The 17,674-nt window shown below is 44.2% G+C and overlaps 1 protein-coding gene across 2 annotated transcripts in view; it reads right to left on the reverse strand.

The window, feature by feature from the left end:
• The window catches only part of zc2hc1a (zinc finger, C2HC-type containing 1A), a 95,917-nt gene that overhangs the window by 28,976 nt on the left and 49,267 nt on the right, over nucleotides 1-17,674 (reverse strand). The window contains exon 8 of one of the 2 annotated variants that reach the window (XM_070891063.1): nucleotides 13,279-13,448. The exons of the other annotated variant lie outside the window; for it this stretch is intronic. Coding sequence (XP_070747164.1) covers nucleotides 13,322-13,448 — 127 coding nt within the window. The 3' untranslated portion in view covers nucleotides 13,279-13,321. Of the gene's footprint in view, nucleotides 1-13,278; nucleotides 13,449-17,674 lie in introns of those variants that run through there. 2 annotated transcript variants of the gene reach the window in all.

Below are 17,674 nucleotides of genomic sequence, written 5' to 3' on the forward strand. Positions count from 1 at the left end.
CACTTGTCCCCTCTTCTCCATCCTGCTCATTACATCCTCAAAGAACTCCAGCAAATTTGTCAAACATGATTTCTCTTTCATAAAACCATGCTGACTCTGCTTAAGTGAATTATGCTTTTCCAAATGTCCCGCTATTGCTTCCTTAATAATGGACTCCAGCATTTTTCTAACAACAGATGTTAGGCTAACTGGTCTATAGTTTCCTGCTTTGTGTCTGCCTCCTTTTTTAAATAGGAACGTTACATTTGCGGTTTTTCAATCCGCTGGGACTGCCCCAGAATCCAGGGAATTTTGGTAGATCACAGCCAATGCATCCTCTATCTTCGCAGCCACTTCTTTTAAGACCTGCCATCAGGTCCAGGGCACTTATCTGCTTTTAGTCCTATTATTTTATAGAGTACTACTTCTTTAGTAATGATGATTGTATTAAGTTCCTCCCTCCCTATAGCCCCTTGATTATCCAATATTGGAATGTTTTTAGTGTCTTTTACCGTGAAGACTGATACAAAATATTTGTTCAACATCTCTGCCATTTCCCTGTTCTCCATTATTAATTCCCCAGTCTCATCCTCGAGGGGACCAACATTTACTTTAGCCACTCTTTTCCTTTTTATGTACCTGTAGAAACTCTCACTATCTGTTTTGATATTTCGTGCTAGTTTACTCTCATAATCTATCTTCCCTCTCTATCATTTTTTTAGTTGTTCTTTGCTGGCTTTTAAAAGTTTCCCAATCCTCTGTCCTCCCACTAGTCTTGGTCACATTGTATGCCCTTGTTTTCAATTTCATACCATCCCTTATTTCCTTAGTTAGCCACAGATGGTTACTCTTTTAGTCTTTCCTTCTCATTGGGATATATTTTTGTTGCGAGTTATGAAATATCTCCTTAAATGTCTGCCACTGCTCATGAACTGTCCCCATACTTTAATCTATTTTCCCAGTCCACATTAGCCAACTCTGCCCTCATACCTTTGTAGTCTCCTTTATTTAAGTTTAGGACACTGGTTTGAGACCCAACTTTCTCACCCTCCAACTGAATTTGACATTTAAACATGTTATGGTCATTTATTCCTAGAGGATCCTTTACTAGGAGATCATTTATTATTCCTGCCTCATTACACAGTACCAGATCTAAGATAGCCTGCTCCCCGGTTGGTTCCGCAACGTAATGTTTAAGGAAACTATCCCGGATACACTATGAACTCTTCCTCAAGTCTACGCTGGCCAATTTGCTTCCAATCAATATGAAGGATAAAATCGCTCATTATTGCCATTCCTTTTTTACAAGCCTCCATTATTTCTTGATTTATACTCCGTTCAACAGTGTAGCTACTCTGTTAGGGGGCCTATAGACTACACCCACCAGCGACTTTTTCCCCTTATTATTCCTTATCTCCACCCAAACTGATTCAACATTTTGATCTTCTGAGCCAATATCGTTTCTCACGAACACACTGATCTCATCCTTCATTAACAGTACTACCTCATCAACTTTTTCTTTCTGTCTGTCCTTCCGGATTGTCAAATACCCCAGAATATTTAGTTCCCAGTCCAGATCACCTCACAAATATGTCTCTGTAATGGCTATCAGATTATACCCATTTGTATCTATTTGCGTCGTCAACTCATCTATTTTGTTATGAATGCTACGTGCATTCAGATAAAGAGCTTTTAAATTTGTTATTTTTAACCATTTTTCCCTGCTTTGACCCCACTTTATGATTCATCGTTATATTTATACATTCCGTCCCTTTCTGGCACGCTCTGGTTTTCATTTTCCCTAGTGCTACCCTGCTCTATTGCCTTCTCCTTATTCGGTGACTTTTTAAATTTTCACTCACCTGAACCCTCCCCGCCCACTAATTATTTTAAAGCCCTCTCCAGAGCCCTGGTTATTTGATTTGCCAGGATCCTAGTCCCTGCACGATCTAAGTGGAGCCCGTCCGAACGGAACAGCTCCGTCTTCGAAACATAGAAAATAAGTGCAGGAGTAGGCCATTCGGCCCTTCGAGCCTGCACCACCATTCGATAAGATCATGGCTGATCATTCCCTCAGTACCTCTTTCCTGCTTTCTCTCCATACCCCTTGATCCCCTTAGCTGTAAGGGCCATATCTAACTCCCTCTTGAATATATCCAATGAACTGGCATCAATAACTCTCTGCGGCAGGGAATTCCACAGGTTAACAACTCTGAGTGAAGAAGTTTCTCCTCATCTCAGTCCTAAATGGCCTATCCCTTATCCTGTGTCCCCTGGTTCTGGACTTCCTCAACATCGGGAACAATCTACCCGCATCTAACCTGCCCCGTCCCATCAGAATCTTGTATGTTTCTATGAGATCCCCTCTCATCCTTCTAAACTCCAATGTATAAAGGCCCAGTTGATCCAGTCTCTCCTCATATGTCAGTCCTGCCATCCCGGGAATCAGTCTGGTGAACCTTCGCTGCACTCCCTCAATAGCAAAAACGTCCGTCCTCAGATTAGGAGACCAAAATTGAACACAATATTCCAGGTGAGGCCTCACCAAGGCCCTGTACAACTGCAGTAAGACCTCCCTGCTCCTATAGTCAAATCCCCTAGCTATAAAGGCCAACATACCATTTGCCTTCTTCACCGCCTGCTGCACCTGTATGCCAACTTTCAATGACTGAAGAACCATGACATCAAAGTCTTGTTGCACCTCCCCTTTTCCTAAGCTGCCACTATTCAGATAATATTCTGTCTTCGCATTTTTGCCCCCAAAGTGGATAACCTCACATTTATCCACATTATACTGCATCTGCCATGCATTTGTCCACTCACCTAACCTGTCTAAGTCACCCTGCAGCCTCTTAGCATCCCCCTCACAGCTCACACAGCCACCCAGTTTAGTGGCATCTGTAAACTTGGGAGATAATACACTCAATTCCTTCATCCAAATCATTAATGTTATTGTAAAGAGCTGGGATCCCAGCACTGAGCCCTGCCTGCCATTCTGAAAAGGATCCGTTTATCCCGACTCTCTGCTTCCTGTATGCCAACCAGTTCTCGATCCACGTCAGTATATTACCCCCAATACCATGTGCTTTGATTTTTCACACCAATCTCTTGTGTGGGATCTTGACAAAAGCCTTTTGAAAGTCCAAATACACCACATCCAGTGGTTCTCCCTTGTCCACTCTACTAGTCACATCCTCAAAAAATTCCAGATTTGTCAAGCATGATTTCCCCATCATAAATCCATGCTGACTTGGACCGATCCTGTCACTGCTTTCCAAATGCGCTATTTCATCCTTAATAATTGATTCCAACATTTTCCCAACCACTGATGTCAGGCTAACCGGTCTATAATTACCCGCTTTCTCTCTCCCTCCCTTTTTAAAAAGTGGTGTTACATTAGCTACCCTCCAGTCCATAGGAACTGATCCCGAGTCGATAGACTGTTGGAAAATGATCACCAATGCAGCCACTATTTCGAGGGCCACTTCCTTAAGTACTCTGGGATGCAGACTACCAGGCCCCAGGGAGCTATCGTCCTTCAATCCCATCAATTTCCCGCCTAATAAGGATATCCTTCAGTTCCTCCTTCTCACTAGACCCTCGGTCCCCTAGTACTTCCGGAAGGTTATTTGTGTCTTCCTTTGGGAAGACAGAACCAAAGTATTTGTTCAATTGGGCTGCCATTTCTTTGTTCCCCATTATAACTTCACCTGAATCCGACTGCAAGGGACCTACGTTTGTCTTCACTAATCTTTTTCTCTTCACATATCTATAGAAGCTTTTGCAGTCAGTTTTTATGTGCCCGGCAAGCTTCTTCTCGTACTCTATTTTCCCCATCTTAATGAAACCATTGTCCTCCTCTGCTGAATTCTAAATTTCTCCCAGTCCTGCTTTTTCTGGCCAATTTATATGCCACTTCCTTGGATTTAATACTATCCTTAATTTCCCTTGTTTGCCACAGTTGAGCCACCTTCCCAGTTTTATTTTTACTCCAGACAGGGATGTACATTACTGAAGTTCATCCATGTGATCTTTAAATGTTTGCCATTGCCTATCCACCATCATCCCTTTAAGTATCATTTGCCAGTCTATTCTAGCCAATTCACGTCTCATACCATCGAAGTTACCTTTCCTTACGTTCAGGACCCTAGTTTCTGAATGAACTGTGTCACTCTCCATCCTAATAAAGAATTCTACCATGTTATGGTCATGCTTCCCCAAGGGGTCTCGCACAACAAGATTGCTAATTAGTCCTTTCTCATTACACATCATCCAGTCTAGGATGGCCAGCTACCTGGTTGATTCCTTGACATATTGGTCTAGAAAACCATCACTAATACACTCCAGGAAATCCTCCTCCACCGCATTGCTACCAGTTTGGTTAGCCCAATCTATATGTAGATTAAGTCACCCATGATAACTGTACTTTATTGCATGCATCCCTTATTTCTTGTTTGATGCTGTCCCCAACCTTACTACTACTGTTTGGTGGTCTGTACATAACTCCCACTAGCGTTTTCTGCCCTTTGGTATTCCGCAGCTCCACCCATACCGATTCCACATTATCCAAGCTAACGTCCTTTCTTACTATTGCATTAATTTCCTCTTTAACCAGCAATGCCACCCCACTTCCTTTTCCTTTCTGTCTATCCTTCCTAAATGTTGAATACCCCTGGATGTTGAGTTCCCAGCTTTGGTCACCCTGGAACCATGTCTCTGTGATGCCAATTACATCATATCCGTTAACTGCTATCTGCGCAGTTAATTCGTCTACCTCATTCCGAATACTCCTCGCATTGAGGCACAGAGCCTTCAGGGCTTGTCTTTCTAACACACTTTTTGCCCCTTTAGAATTTTGCTGTAATGTGGCCCTTTTTGCCTTAGGTTTCTCTGCCCTCCACTTTTACTTTTCTTTCTATCTTTTGCTTCTGCCCCCATTCTACTTCCCTCTATCTCCCTGCATAGGCTCCCATCTCCTTGCCATATTAGTTTAACCCCTCCCCAACAGCACTAGCCCTCGGACCGTCCGGTTTGTACTGGTCCCACCTCCCCCAGAACTGGTTCCGATGTCCCAAGAAATTGAATCCCTCCCTGCTGCACCACTCCTCAAGCCACGTATTCATCGGAGCTATCCTGCGATTCCTACTGACTAGGACGTGGTACTGGTAGCAATCCTGAGATTACTACTTTTGAGGTCCTACCCTAAATTCGTCTTGTAGGACCTCATCCCTTTTTTTTAACCTTTATCGTTGGTACCTATATGCACCACGACAACTGGCTGTTCATCCTCCCTTTTCAGAATGCCCTGCACCCGCTCCGAGACATCCTTGACCCTTGCACCAGGGAGGCAACAAAACATCCTGGAATCTCTGCTGCAGCCGCAGAAACGTCTATCTATTCCCCTTACAATTGAATCCCCTATCAATATAGCTCGCCCACTCTTTTTCTTGCCCTCCTGTGCAGCGGTGCCATGAACTTGGCTGCTGCTGCCCTCCCCTGGTGAGTCATCCCCCTCAACAGTACCCAAAGTGGTGTATCTGTTTTGCAGGGGGATGACCGCAGGGGACCCTTGCACTGCTCTTCCTGTTGGTCACCCATTCCCTATCTGGCTGTGTACCCTTTTCCTGCAGTAAGACCAACTCACTAAACGTGCTATTCACGTCATTCTCAGCATCGTGCATGCTCCAGAGTGAATCCACCTGCAGTATCTTACCCCAGTACTGGTGCCAGTGTCCCACGAACCAAAACCCATTTCTCCCACATCAGTCTTTGAGCCACATGTTTAACTCTCTGATCTTATTTACCCTATTTAAATTTGCTCGTGGCTCAGGTAGTAATCCAGAGATTATTACCTTTGTGGTTCTGCTTTTCGGCGAGGTCCCGAGGCGGACAAGGTCCGGTGAGGTCCCAAGGCAAGCCCCGAGGTGGGCGAGGTCCAGCGGCGGAGCAGGGAAGTGAAGCGCCGGGTCCAGATTTCGGAACATTTTCCAGATTCCGAACGACCCCACCACGGATCGGCCCGATGTCCTGATTCCGGAACATTCCGAATTTCGGAACTCAGGATTTCAGACGCTCAACCTGTTCTGCACTTGGGAAAACCATCTGTCTTTAGCTTATCTAACCAGTCTCAATTCTATGGATTTTAAGAATATAAGAATTGGGAAAATGAGTAGGCCATACAGCTCCTCGAGCCTGCTTTGCCATTCAATAAGATCATGGCTGATCTTCGACCTCAACTTTCCCGCCCAATCTCCAAATCCGATTCCCTAGAATCAAAAAATTTTTCTATCTCGGCCTTGAATATACTCAACGATTCAGCATCCACAGCCATTTGGGATAGAGAATGGCAAAGAATCGCAACCCTCTGAGTGTAAAAATTCCTCCTCATCTCTGTCTTAAATGGCCCCCTAGTTCTAGACTCTCCAGCCAGGAGACACAACCTCTTAGCTGCTTTGCACTCTCGTCACAACTTTCTTTCCCACCTAGCTTTGTATAGGCAGTAAACTTGGATACATTACACTCAGTTTCCTCATCTAGGTCATTAATATAGATTTTAAATAACTGAGGCCCAAGCACTGACCCTTGTGGTACACCGCACTGATTACAACCTGTCAACCCATAAATGACCCATTTATTCCTACTCTGTTTTCTCTCCTTTAACCAATGCATAATCCATGTTAATACATTAACTCCAATGCCATGAGCCCTAATTTTGTTTTTAACCTCGTGACAACTTATCGAATGCTTTCTGAAAATCCAAATACACCATATCCACTGGTCCCCACTTATCTACGCTGCTAGGGTACAACCTCAAAAGACGATTAAATTTGTCAAACACGATTTCCTTTTCATAAATCCGTGTGGACTTTGCCCAATCATACATGTACAATATCGAAAATCCAGAAGCCTTGGGACTGAGGCCATTCCGGATTCTGCGTATTACCGGATTTTGAAACATCTTTCTGACGTCCCGAATCCGGAAACACCCGAACCCAGGTTCAGGTGTTACCGGAATTAGGAACATCTTTCCGACCTCCCGATTCCGGAAACGCCTGGACCAAGGTCGGTAGCGGGGGGGGGGGGGGGGGGGGGGGGAAGGGGAGGTTGGGCGGCTGGCCGAGGCAAAAGGAGGTCGGGCGGCCGAGTCCGGATTTCGGAACACTTTCCTGTTTCTGGCCGACCCCGCCAAGGATCGGCCCGGTGTCCGGATTCCAGAACATCATGAATTTTGGAACTCCGGATTTGAGACACTGTACCTGCATTATGATTTTCTAACTGCCCTGTTACTACGTCCCTAATAATGGATTCTAGCATTTTACCAGTACTGGTGCCTGGCTAACTGGTCTATAGTTCCCTGTTTTCTCTCCCTCCTTTCTTGGATAGCGATGTTACATTTGCTACCTTCCAATTTACGGGGACCGTTCTAGAATTTGGCAATTCTGGAAGATCAAAACCAATGCATCTACTATCTCTGTAGCCACCTCATTTAAGATGCTAGGATATAGGCCATCTGGTCTAGGGGATTGGTTGGCTTTAAGTCTCATTAATTTCTCCAGTAATATTTCTTTGCTAATACTAATTTCTTTTAAGTTCCTCATTCTCACTAGACCCTTGGTTTCCCCCACTATTTCCAGAATTTTTTGTGTCTTCTTCTGTAAAGACAGATACAAAGGGCTAGATTTTACACTTTTGTGCACATCGCCCAAAAATGGGCATTATATCCGGCGTGGGCAGTAAAAATGGGTTTTCATATCGCCAGCTTCTCGCCCAAAGTACCTAGTCTCCATTTTTTAAATTGGGCATTACCACGAGCAATATGAAATGGGAAGTAGCGTTAAATCTCGTTGACTTTCTCGTTCTGCCGTAAAGTGTTGCCGTCCTTAGCAATGGCATGGCAACGCTCGATTCCCGCGATGCAGGAGGCCAAGGATCATCATGACATGCGCAGAAGAGGAGACAGAGAGAGAGAGGGGCTGAAAGCGTGTGTGGCTATTGTGTGTGCTTGTTTGGCTGTTGTGGGAGGCACAAGGGAGATTCACCAGCAGCAAAAAGCCTACTAAGCACCAAGAACATAGTTGGCACCGAGTTTTTGTCCAACAAATAATATATAACATGGAAGGGATGGTGGAGGCCCTGGAGCTGGTAGCCAGGAACACTGGTGGCAGAGGGCTCCCAGTGGTCCCGGAGCACGGCACTGCACCCAAAGGTGCCACACCCCCATTGCCAATCACACGAGAGGCAAGAGCAACATCTTGCTTCTGGCTCAGAGCACGTTCCCACCTCGGGACCGTCCTCTCCCGTATCTGTCCAAGCAGCAGTTCGGCCGTCATCTCTCCCCCACATCCCCCGCCCCCCCCACCCCAATGAAGCATCGCCTGAGGAGCTCCCCGGCCAGGCAGCTTGGAGTCAGGAGGGTTGGTTTTTACAGAAATACTAATGATTTCAGACAAATGTTCGGTTGAAATGTTTTTTATTTGTTGCGCATTGGCTCAGATAGCTGCACCGTTACACGCTGGTGATTCCTTATCAAAGGGTATAATTACACTTAACTTCAATCGATTTATAAACTTTAACTGTCACCAAGGTGATGCCCACCATTGATGTACACCCAGCAGTGCATCAGGCTTGTAAATAACACCAACATTCTTTCAGGCAAAGCGCTCATTGATGAGCTCCTGATGTAAGGCTCTTGCAGCTATCATGCCACCATGGGCCCTTTCATGCGGTCTACAGGGGGGCAGGGACATGGCTTCAGCGTCAGCCTGATTGTCTGGGCCGATGTCAGCATCCGCCTCCTCGTCCTCTCTCTGGTGAGGTGAACTGTCAGACTCATCAGGCAATTCTTGTCCCCTCCTGATAGCCAAGTTATGCAGCATGGAGCACATCACCACAAATTGAGCTACTTGTTCAGGGTGGTAATGGAGCTCGCTTCCTGAGTGGTCCAGGCATCTAAAGCGCTGCTTAAGTACTCAAATGGTTTTCTTCACGATATTGCGAGTGGCTGTGTCTCTCGTTGTATCATCTCTCGGCTTCGGTGTGGGTGTCACGCAGGGGGGTCATCAGCCAGGTGGCGAGGCCATATGCTTCAATAAGCATTGACCTTGTGGCTGATTGTTAAACAAGTCAGATACAGTGCTCTCATGCAGGATGAGAGCATCATGGATGCTGCCAGGAAATTTAGCATTCACTGCCAGTATAATTTGCTGGTGGACGACAACGAGTTGGACATTCAGAATGTGGAATCCCTTGTGGTTCCTGAAAACCTCTGCATCCTGAAAAGGTGCCCGCATCGCGATATGCGTACGATCTATTGCTCCCTGCACCTTGGGGAAGTATGCAATTCTGGAGAGTCCTAGAGCCCTCTCACTCTGTGCCTCCCTGGTCATAGGGAAGCTGATCAAGTCCCTTCTGCGTGCGCACAAGGCTTCAGTGACATGTCTAATGCAGCAATGTGTGGCATGCTGAGACAGACCGCAAATGTCGCCAGCTGAGGTCTGAAAAGAACCCGACATGTCGAACGACAGTGCCACGGTGACTTTGATCTCGACAAGAGTACAGTACTGATGGTGCTGGCAGGCTGCAGATCTCCCCTTATCAGCTGGCATACCTCAGTGATAACCTCTTTGTGGAAGCGCAGTCTCCGAAGGCAGGTGGTGTCGGGCAAATTGAGGTAAGACCGCTTGTCCCTGTACTTGCTGGGGGTGTAACGTCTGGTCCTCATCAATCTGGCACGTTTTACATTGGGCACATAATGCTGTGGAGCGTATCTTCGGCCATCTTGAGTATGCAGCATGTAACTGATCATGAAGAGGGTGAGGAAGGACAGACCCCATTACAATAGCTCTCTGTTTTCCACCGACTGGTCACAAACAATGACTGTCCCGACGAAGACACCTATTAACATTCCATTCGGTCACATTATGGTCAAGATGTTTGTACAGATGTTCACATCAACTCCAATGACCTCCAGAGTACATCCGAACTCCCGAGGTTGAAGAACAGCAGCCTTTTAAAGGATGCGACATGTGATGTAGAACATGGCGTCCATAACGCTGTGATTAGTTCCGGTTAGTTCCACTTTTTCCGGGCGGTTTTTTGGGCGAACGATATTGTGGGCGATATGTGTGCGAGGTGGTGAAAGTGATCTCATGGCCGCTTGTTTCGGCAAATATGATCTTTACGACCAAAAAAAGTGAGCGGGCGGTATTATTGAATCTCGGCGTTAATTCTGTGCGGATTGTAACGCTGGGCGATATTATGCCCGTTGATTTCGCCCATTCTGACGATTGCACCCAAAAAAACTGGGCAGGGTATTATTTTTTCCCGGCGTTACGCACATGGGGAAAGTAACACTCGGTGACAAGTTTCCGAAAAATGCCCGTCAGTTTCCATTATGTGGCTAAATGGGCGATATATGGCCGTTATGTCATTTCAGCAGTAAAATGGACGTTAAGTGGGCGTTAAGCATGCAAAAAAAAGTGGAAAATCTAGCCCATAGTATTAATCTCTCTGCCATTTCCTTATTCCCCATTATAATTTCCCCCGATTCTGCCTCTTACGTTTGCTAATCTCTTCCTTTTTACAGGTATAGAAGCTTTTACAATTTGTTTTTAATGTCTCATGCTAGTTTACTCTTATTCAATTCTTTATCAATTTATTGGTAGTTCTTTGCTGAATTCTAAAATCCTCCCAATCCTCAGACTTATTGTTCTTTTTGGCAACATTATAAACCTCTTCCTTTAATTCAATACTGTCTTTAACCTCGTTAGCCACATTGGACCAATTTTCCTGTGGGTTTTTTATTCTTTAATGGAATGTATATTCGTTGCGAATTATGAATTGTTTCTTCATATACCATATCTTTTAATCTAGTTTCCCAATTTACCTTAGCCAACTCTCCCCTTCATACCTACAAAGTTTGCTTTGTTCATTTTAAGACCCTAGTTTTGGACTTAACTAAATCACTCTCAAACTCATGATAAAAGTATCATATTATGATCACTCTTCCCCAGAGGGTCCTTTATTACAAGGTTATTAATTAACCCTGTCTCATTGTGTGGCTCAGTGTCAAATTTGTTATGTCATAATATCCCTGTGAAGCACCTTAGGATGTTTTACTACCCCAATGTGGTGCCCGTCTGTAAATTTTTAAATTGCATTTCTGATTCCAGAGCTCAATTATGTAAATGGTGAACAACAGTTGCCTCAGCACCGAGCCTTGTGGAATACCACTTCCCACCTTTTTCCAGTCTGAGTAGCCATGCTTAACCCCTACAATCTTTTCTGTTTTAAAGCCAGCTTGCTATCCATTCTGTTACTTGTCCCCTGACTCCACATGCTCTGACCTTAGTCAGGAGTCTACTATATTGAAGGCCTTTTGAATATCCAAATATGTTACATATACTGCATTACCTTTGTCTACTATTTCCATTATTTCTTCAACAATATCAATAAAGTTGGTCAATTACGACCTTCCCTTTTGAAATCTGTGCTGAATATTCTTTATTAAATTCTTCTCATGCTCTTTCTATTCTGCCTAGTCATCTCGACATACATTTAAGTGCAACTGCATGATGCACAGGATATTGCCATGGAAGTAATATTTGAAGGGGTGTCAGACAGGCAGTGTTCAAACATCAGTTTCTCATCTATAGATGGCCTGGCCCCCAAGAATCAGGTACAACATACAGTCTCAGTTGAATGAGTCAGCAGGCCATTCATGCCGCCTGTTACAACCACCTCTCTGGTCCAAGGTTCTGTGATGTTTAACTAGGATATATGGAGCTGTTCCAGCAATACTTTTAAATTACCCCATGAAACAGAGTAACTGTAAAATATTTTCAAAACTACTACTTCAATTGCAAAGTATGAAAGACTACACAAGTAGCATGATGTTGGTTATAGCCAGGTATAAGTAAAAAAAAATACTTTAAGATTAGGTTACCTATCTTGTAGTTTTCTTAATTCTGCAATGATATGCATCTTCTGCAAACCACAAGTATTAATACGGACCTGGATTTGTTCTGGACAAACCCACTGGTAGATTGGGCCTAATAATTACTTTTTGATGTGAGAGACTTCACTGCATGACATCCCACTTCTGGTTTGTATTAAAAAAATCCCTGCTCATGCAATGTAACAGCAGCTTGTTTTGTCATACAATTAATCTAAGCCAAGAATCAAAATCCTGAAAGCACAAAACCTGCACTCCCAGATATATCTGAGGGGATGGCCAAGAGGGAGAACAGTGGATAGACAATATATTTACAATACATTAAAAAAAGGTGAGTGGTCTCAAGATTCAAATGATATTGCTGCAAGTAATGTTACGAGACCAATTATTTACAATGTAATGTGACCTAACATTACTTGATGTTCGGCAAGTAAAAGCAAAGTAAGCACTACCTTCAGATGTTAGGTTATCATGTTGTCCCCCCACCCCCCCAAGCATTGAGCAAGATTTCAGCTTTCAACTGCCCCACCTCTATGAGCATGATCCAGCCCCTCCATCCCACCATGTGGACCAAGATTTTGGCCCTTTATTCCCATCTTCGCTGGCTGCCCTTTCCAATCCCTCCTCCTCAATGGCTGCAGTTTTTGCCCTCTCAGGCTAACCCTATCTGCTTCAATTCCCAGTTTACAATGAAAGGTCAGCGACCTGAAATGTTGACTCTATTTCTCTCTCCACAGATGCTGCCTGACCTGCTGAGTGTTTCCAGCATTTTTTATTTGTATCACCAGCCTCTAACTCTGCTCGACTGAAAAATTCAAACTGGTCTTGACTAATTGCCTGCAAACCTTGGGAGATAACTTCTATGATTTAGAGAATTAAGACAGCTGGGCAAAGCATATAAATCTATTTTTCATCTTCATTCATTATGCTCGACAGACAATGCAGGAGACTGGCGAAGTAGCACAATAAGTAGGAGGGAGGGAGGTTCTTATAGAACAGAAACCCCAGTCAGAAGGGCATTTTACCAAAGACATATCATTGTTGCCAAATCTAGACAATAATCTTCTGATTTTTTAGTTTTTTTTAGGAGTTACAATTCAAGCCCTTGAATTATGCTATTCTTTGAGTTTGAATGCACCTCTGCAGCATTAGTCAAACAATATCATAAGCACAAACTTAAAAGTCTTTAAATTAGGTCTCCTTTACCAAACTTTTTATAGAGAGAATACACAGAGCAACACGACAGGAATCTATTGCATGCAGTCATCATCATAGGCAGTCCTTCGGAATCAAGGAAGACTTGCTTCCATTCCTGAAGTGAGCCCTTTGGTGGCTGAACAGTCCAATACGAGAGCCACAGACTCTGTCACAGGTGGGACAGATAATCGTTCAGGGAAGGGGTGGGTGGGACTGGTTCGCCGCACGCTCGTTCCGCTGTCTGCGCTTGATTTCTGCATGCTCTCGGCGTCCTCTTGGATGCACTTCCTCCACTTGGGCCAGGGACTTGCATGCAGTACTGCGGGTATAAATATACTGTGCATTTTCTCCATATGATATAAATACTTGAACCGTATGGGAAATTGTTAAACATGTTACTGAAAAAGCATGATGGCCTAACAACAAATGGGGATTACTCCATGTAGCAGCTGTGTGCATATGCTATTGATTAGGATCTATTTTTGTGATTCCCCAGTAATGTCCATAGATTAAGAGTGACCTTTGTGATCTGATGACTAATTTGCTCTGGGTGCGAGGACTAATAATAAACAAATTAACTGCCTAGCTTTTAGAGTTCGTATAGCATAATTATGCTCCAATTCTGATTTGGTTGCAGTCAGATAGGCAGGAAAATACAGTATTTTGTCCTAAATTAAATGGAGAAAATATTTTAGGCAGAAAATCATGGCACGTCCAAGAACCGCTAAATCAGAGTATTAAATCAAATAAGGCGATCAAATAACTAAAGCTAGCCCCGCAAGCTGAAATCAGGGTGCCTAACAACACAATATTCCATGACAGAAACCGAAGATTACAGTCGGAGAAGTTCAGATGGAGCAATTTTTTTTTTTTTTAATTCTGAGATATACACACGCACACAAAAATGGAACTGGGCTTTAACACTTGGTCAGACAAATGAGATCGATTACACGCCATGAGATGGGGTTAACCAATTGAACTGTTCCCATTTGGCATTCTAGGCTCCAATAGCAGAGACTTACCTGAAGTACTGTGCCAACTACAAAAAAGGGTAGGCTTCCATCCAAAAGCCATCCCTCTCAACAGCCAAGACTTCACAGGAACCTCCATGGATCTGAGTATAAGATATAACCTAGAGTTGAGAAGAAACCCCTACTGTGGGCATTGCTCAATGCTACGATATCCGAGGACTGTGATTTGTACAGACAGTAAAGGGTCTCTAGATCATTTTCACTCATTCTGCTGAGACCGTCTACTGCATCTGGGGATGAGGGGAAAAATTACAAAAACATGTCCAAAACTTTGTATATCCAACAAAAGGAGCTGCCATTTAACCTCCAAGCCAACATGCTCACTTGAGTAGAAACATTATATTTGGCAAAATAGTAAGAAAGGGCACCAATTTAAGACAAGCCAAAATGAATTAAAGGGAAGTGTAGGAAAATGATTGGAGGGTGGTAGAATCTGGAATTCTCTGCTGAACTATTGTTGAAAGAGAGTCTAGGATTATGTTTAAAAGGGAACTATTAAAGGATAAACATAAGAATTAGGAACAGGAGTAGGCCATCTAGCCCCTCGAGCCTGCTCCGCCATTCAATAAGATCATGGCTGATCTGGCCGTGGACTCAGCTCCACTTAACCGCCCGCTCCCCATAACCCTTAATTCCCTTATTGGTTAAAAATCTATCTATCTGTGACTTGAATACATTCAATGAGCTAGCCTCAACTGCTTCCTTGGGCAGAGAATTCCACAGATTCACAACCCTCTGGGAGAAGAAATTCCTTCTCAACTCGGTTTTAAATTGGCTCCCCCGTATTTTGAGGCTGTGCCCCCTAGTTCTAGTCTCCCCGACCAGTGGAAACAACCTCTCTGCCTCTATCTTGTCGATCCCTTTCATTATTTAAATGTTTCTATTAGATCACCCATCCTTCTGAACTCCAACGAGTAAAGACCCAGTCTACTCAATCTATCATCATAAGGTAACCCCCTCATCTCCGGAATCAGCCTAGTGAATCGTCTCTGTACCCCCTCCAAAGCCAGTATATCCTTCCTTAAGGTGACCAAAACTGCACGCAGTACTCCAGGTGCGGCCTTACCAATACCCTATACAGTTGCAGCAGGACCTCCCTGCTTTTGTACTCCATCCCTCTCGCAATGAAGGCCAACATTCCATTCACCTTCCTGATTACCTGCTGCACCTGCAAACTAACTTTTTGGGATTCATGCACAAGGACCCCCAGGTCCCTCTGCACCTCAGCATGTTGTAATTTCTCCCCATTCAAATAATATTCCCTTTTATTGTTTTTTTTTCCCCCCAAGGTGGATGACCTCACACTTTCCGACATTGTATTCCATCTGCCAAACCTTAGCCCATTCGCTTAACCTATCTAAATCTCTTTGCAGTCTCTGTGTCCTCTACACAACCCGCTTTCCCACTAATCTTTGTGTCATCTGCAAATTTTGTTACACTACACTCTGTCCCCTCTTCCAGGTCATCTATGTATATTGTAAACAGTTGTGGTCCCAGCACCGATTCCTGTGGCATACCACTAACCACCGATTTCCAACCCGAAAAGGACCCATTTATCCCGACTCTCTGCTTTCTGTTCGCCAGCCAATTCTCTATCCATGCTAATACATTTCCTCTAACTCCGCGTACCTTTATCTTCTGCAGTAACCTTTTGTGTGGCACCTTATCGAATGCCTTTTGGAAATCTAAATACACCACATCCATCTATCCACCATGCTCGTTATATCCTCAAAGAATTCCAGTAAATTAGTTAAACATGATTTCCCCTTCATGAATCCATGCTGCGTCTGCTTGATTGCACTATTCCTATCTAGATGTCCCGCTATTTCTTCCTTATTGATAGCTTCAAGCATTTTCCCCACTACAGATGTTAAACTAACCGGCCTATAGTTACCTGCCTTTTGTCTGCCCCCTTTTTTTAAACAGAGGCGTTACATTAGCTGCTTTCCAATCCGCTGGTACCTCCCCAGAGTCCAGAGAATTTTGGTAGATTATAACGAATGCATCTGCTATAACTTCCGCCATCTCTTTTAATACCCTGGGATGCATTTCATCAGGACCAGGGGACTTGTCTACCTTGAGTCCCATTAGCCTGTCCAGCATTACCCCCCCTAGTGATAGTGATTGTCTCAAGGTCCTCCCTTCCCACATTCCTGTGACCAGCAATTTTTGGCATGGTTTTTGTGTCTTCCACTGTGAAGACCGAAGCAAAATAATTGTTTAAGGTCTCAGCCATTTCCACATTTCCCATTATTAAATCCCCCTCTCATCTTCTAAGGGACCAACATTTACTTTAGTCACTCTTTTCCATTTTATATATCTGTAAATGCTTTTACTATCTGTTTTTATGTTTTGCGCAAGTTTACCTTCGTAATCTATCTTTCCTTTCTTTTTTGCTTTTTTAGTCATTCTTTGCTGTTGTTTAAAATTTTCCCAATCCTCTAGTTTCCCACTAACCTTGGCCACCTTATACGCATTACATGGGGAATGAGTAGACTGGGATTAAACTACGTAGTTCGTGTGGAGAAAAACACCAGAGATGATATATACATATACAGATGATATGACCAGCATCAACGATAAGTGGGCTAGTGCAATTGTACAATTGCAGACCCATGGCAAAACTAGACAAGTCATGCTCGACCAACTTCAGAAAAATCTTTGTAGAAATAAGAAACGATAAAGAATGCTGTGGATACGATTAATATGGACTTTCAAAAATCTCTTGATAAGGTACCACACAAGTCGTAAAATGTAATATTCAAGATAAATGCAATTCAGATAAATGTCACCACCTGGATAGATAAAATTAACATTTTGATTTTAAGACTGAGAAAAATATTTTTCCAAATCAAACACAACTACAGGTTGAACCTCCCTTATCCAGCACCCTTGGGACCCGGCCTGTTCTGAATGAGGGATTTTGCTGGAATGGGGGGAGGGGGTCACATGTTTGGGTGGACTGCGCCTTGAAGTGCTGATGCTGGGCTGGGGTGCTGCTGTGGTCAGTGTGTGTGTGTGTGTGTGCCGATTGGCTGGAACAACTGTCAGTCAGATGGGGAGCTCGATGGCTGCAGCTCGCTGTGTGAGCATCAGGCTGTCTCTCTCTTGGGGTGTGTATCTCTGCATTGGGCATTTTGCAATGTAGGTTGCCATGCCCAGGGGCTGTGGGTGTGGGTGAGGGGAGGTCCGTGAGGGAGGCCGGCACTGATTCTCCGGATTACCAGCCATCCCACATTCGACACTGCAGCAGCTCCTGCTGTTTTCACACATGGCCCGCGGTCCGGGCAGGGAGGGAAGTCGGCGGGCCCCCGAGGTGTCCGCTTGAAGTTAGGTAAATTTATTATGGGACAATTGAGATTGAAATGTGGCGTGCAAGGGTAAATGGCCACGTTTTTTTTACATCGATATTTTGCGAGGATTTTGACCGGCCACGTTGTGCGCATGCGCCTCGGCAGCCGGGAATAGTCCCGAACAACGGGTGGTGCCGGATAAGGGAGCCCCGGATAAGAAA

The sequence above is a fragment of the Pristiophorus japonicus genome, chromosome 1, assembly GCF_044704955.1.
Source record: "Pristiophorus japonicus isolate sPriJap1 chromosome 1, sPriJap1.hap1, whole genome shotgun sequence".
Lineage (NCBI taxonomy): Eukaryota > Metazoa > Chordata > Chondrichthyes > Pristiophoridae > Pristiophorus > Pristiophorus japonicus.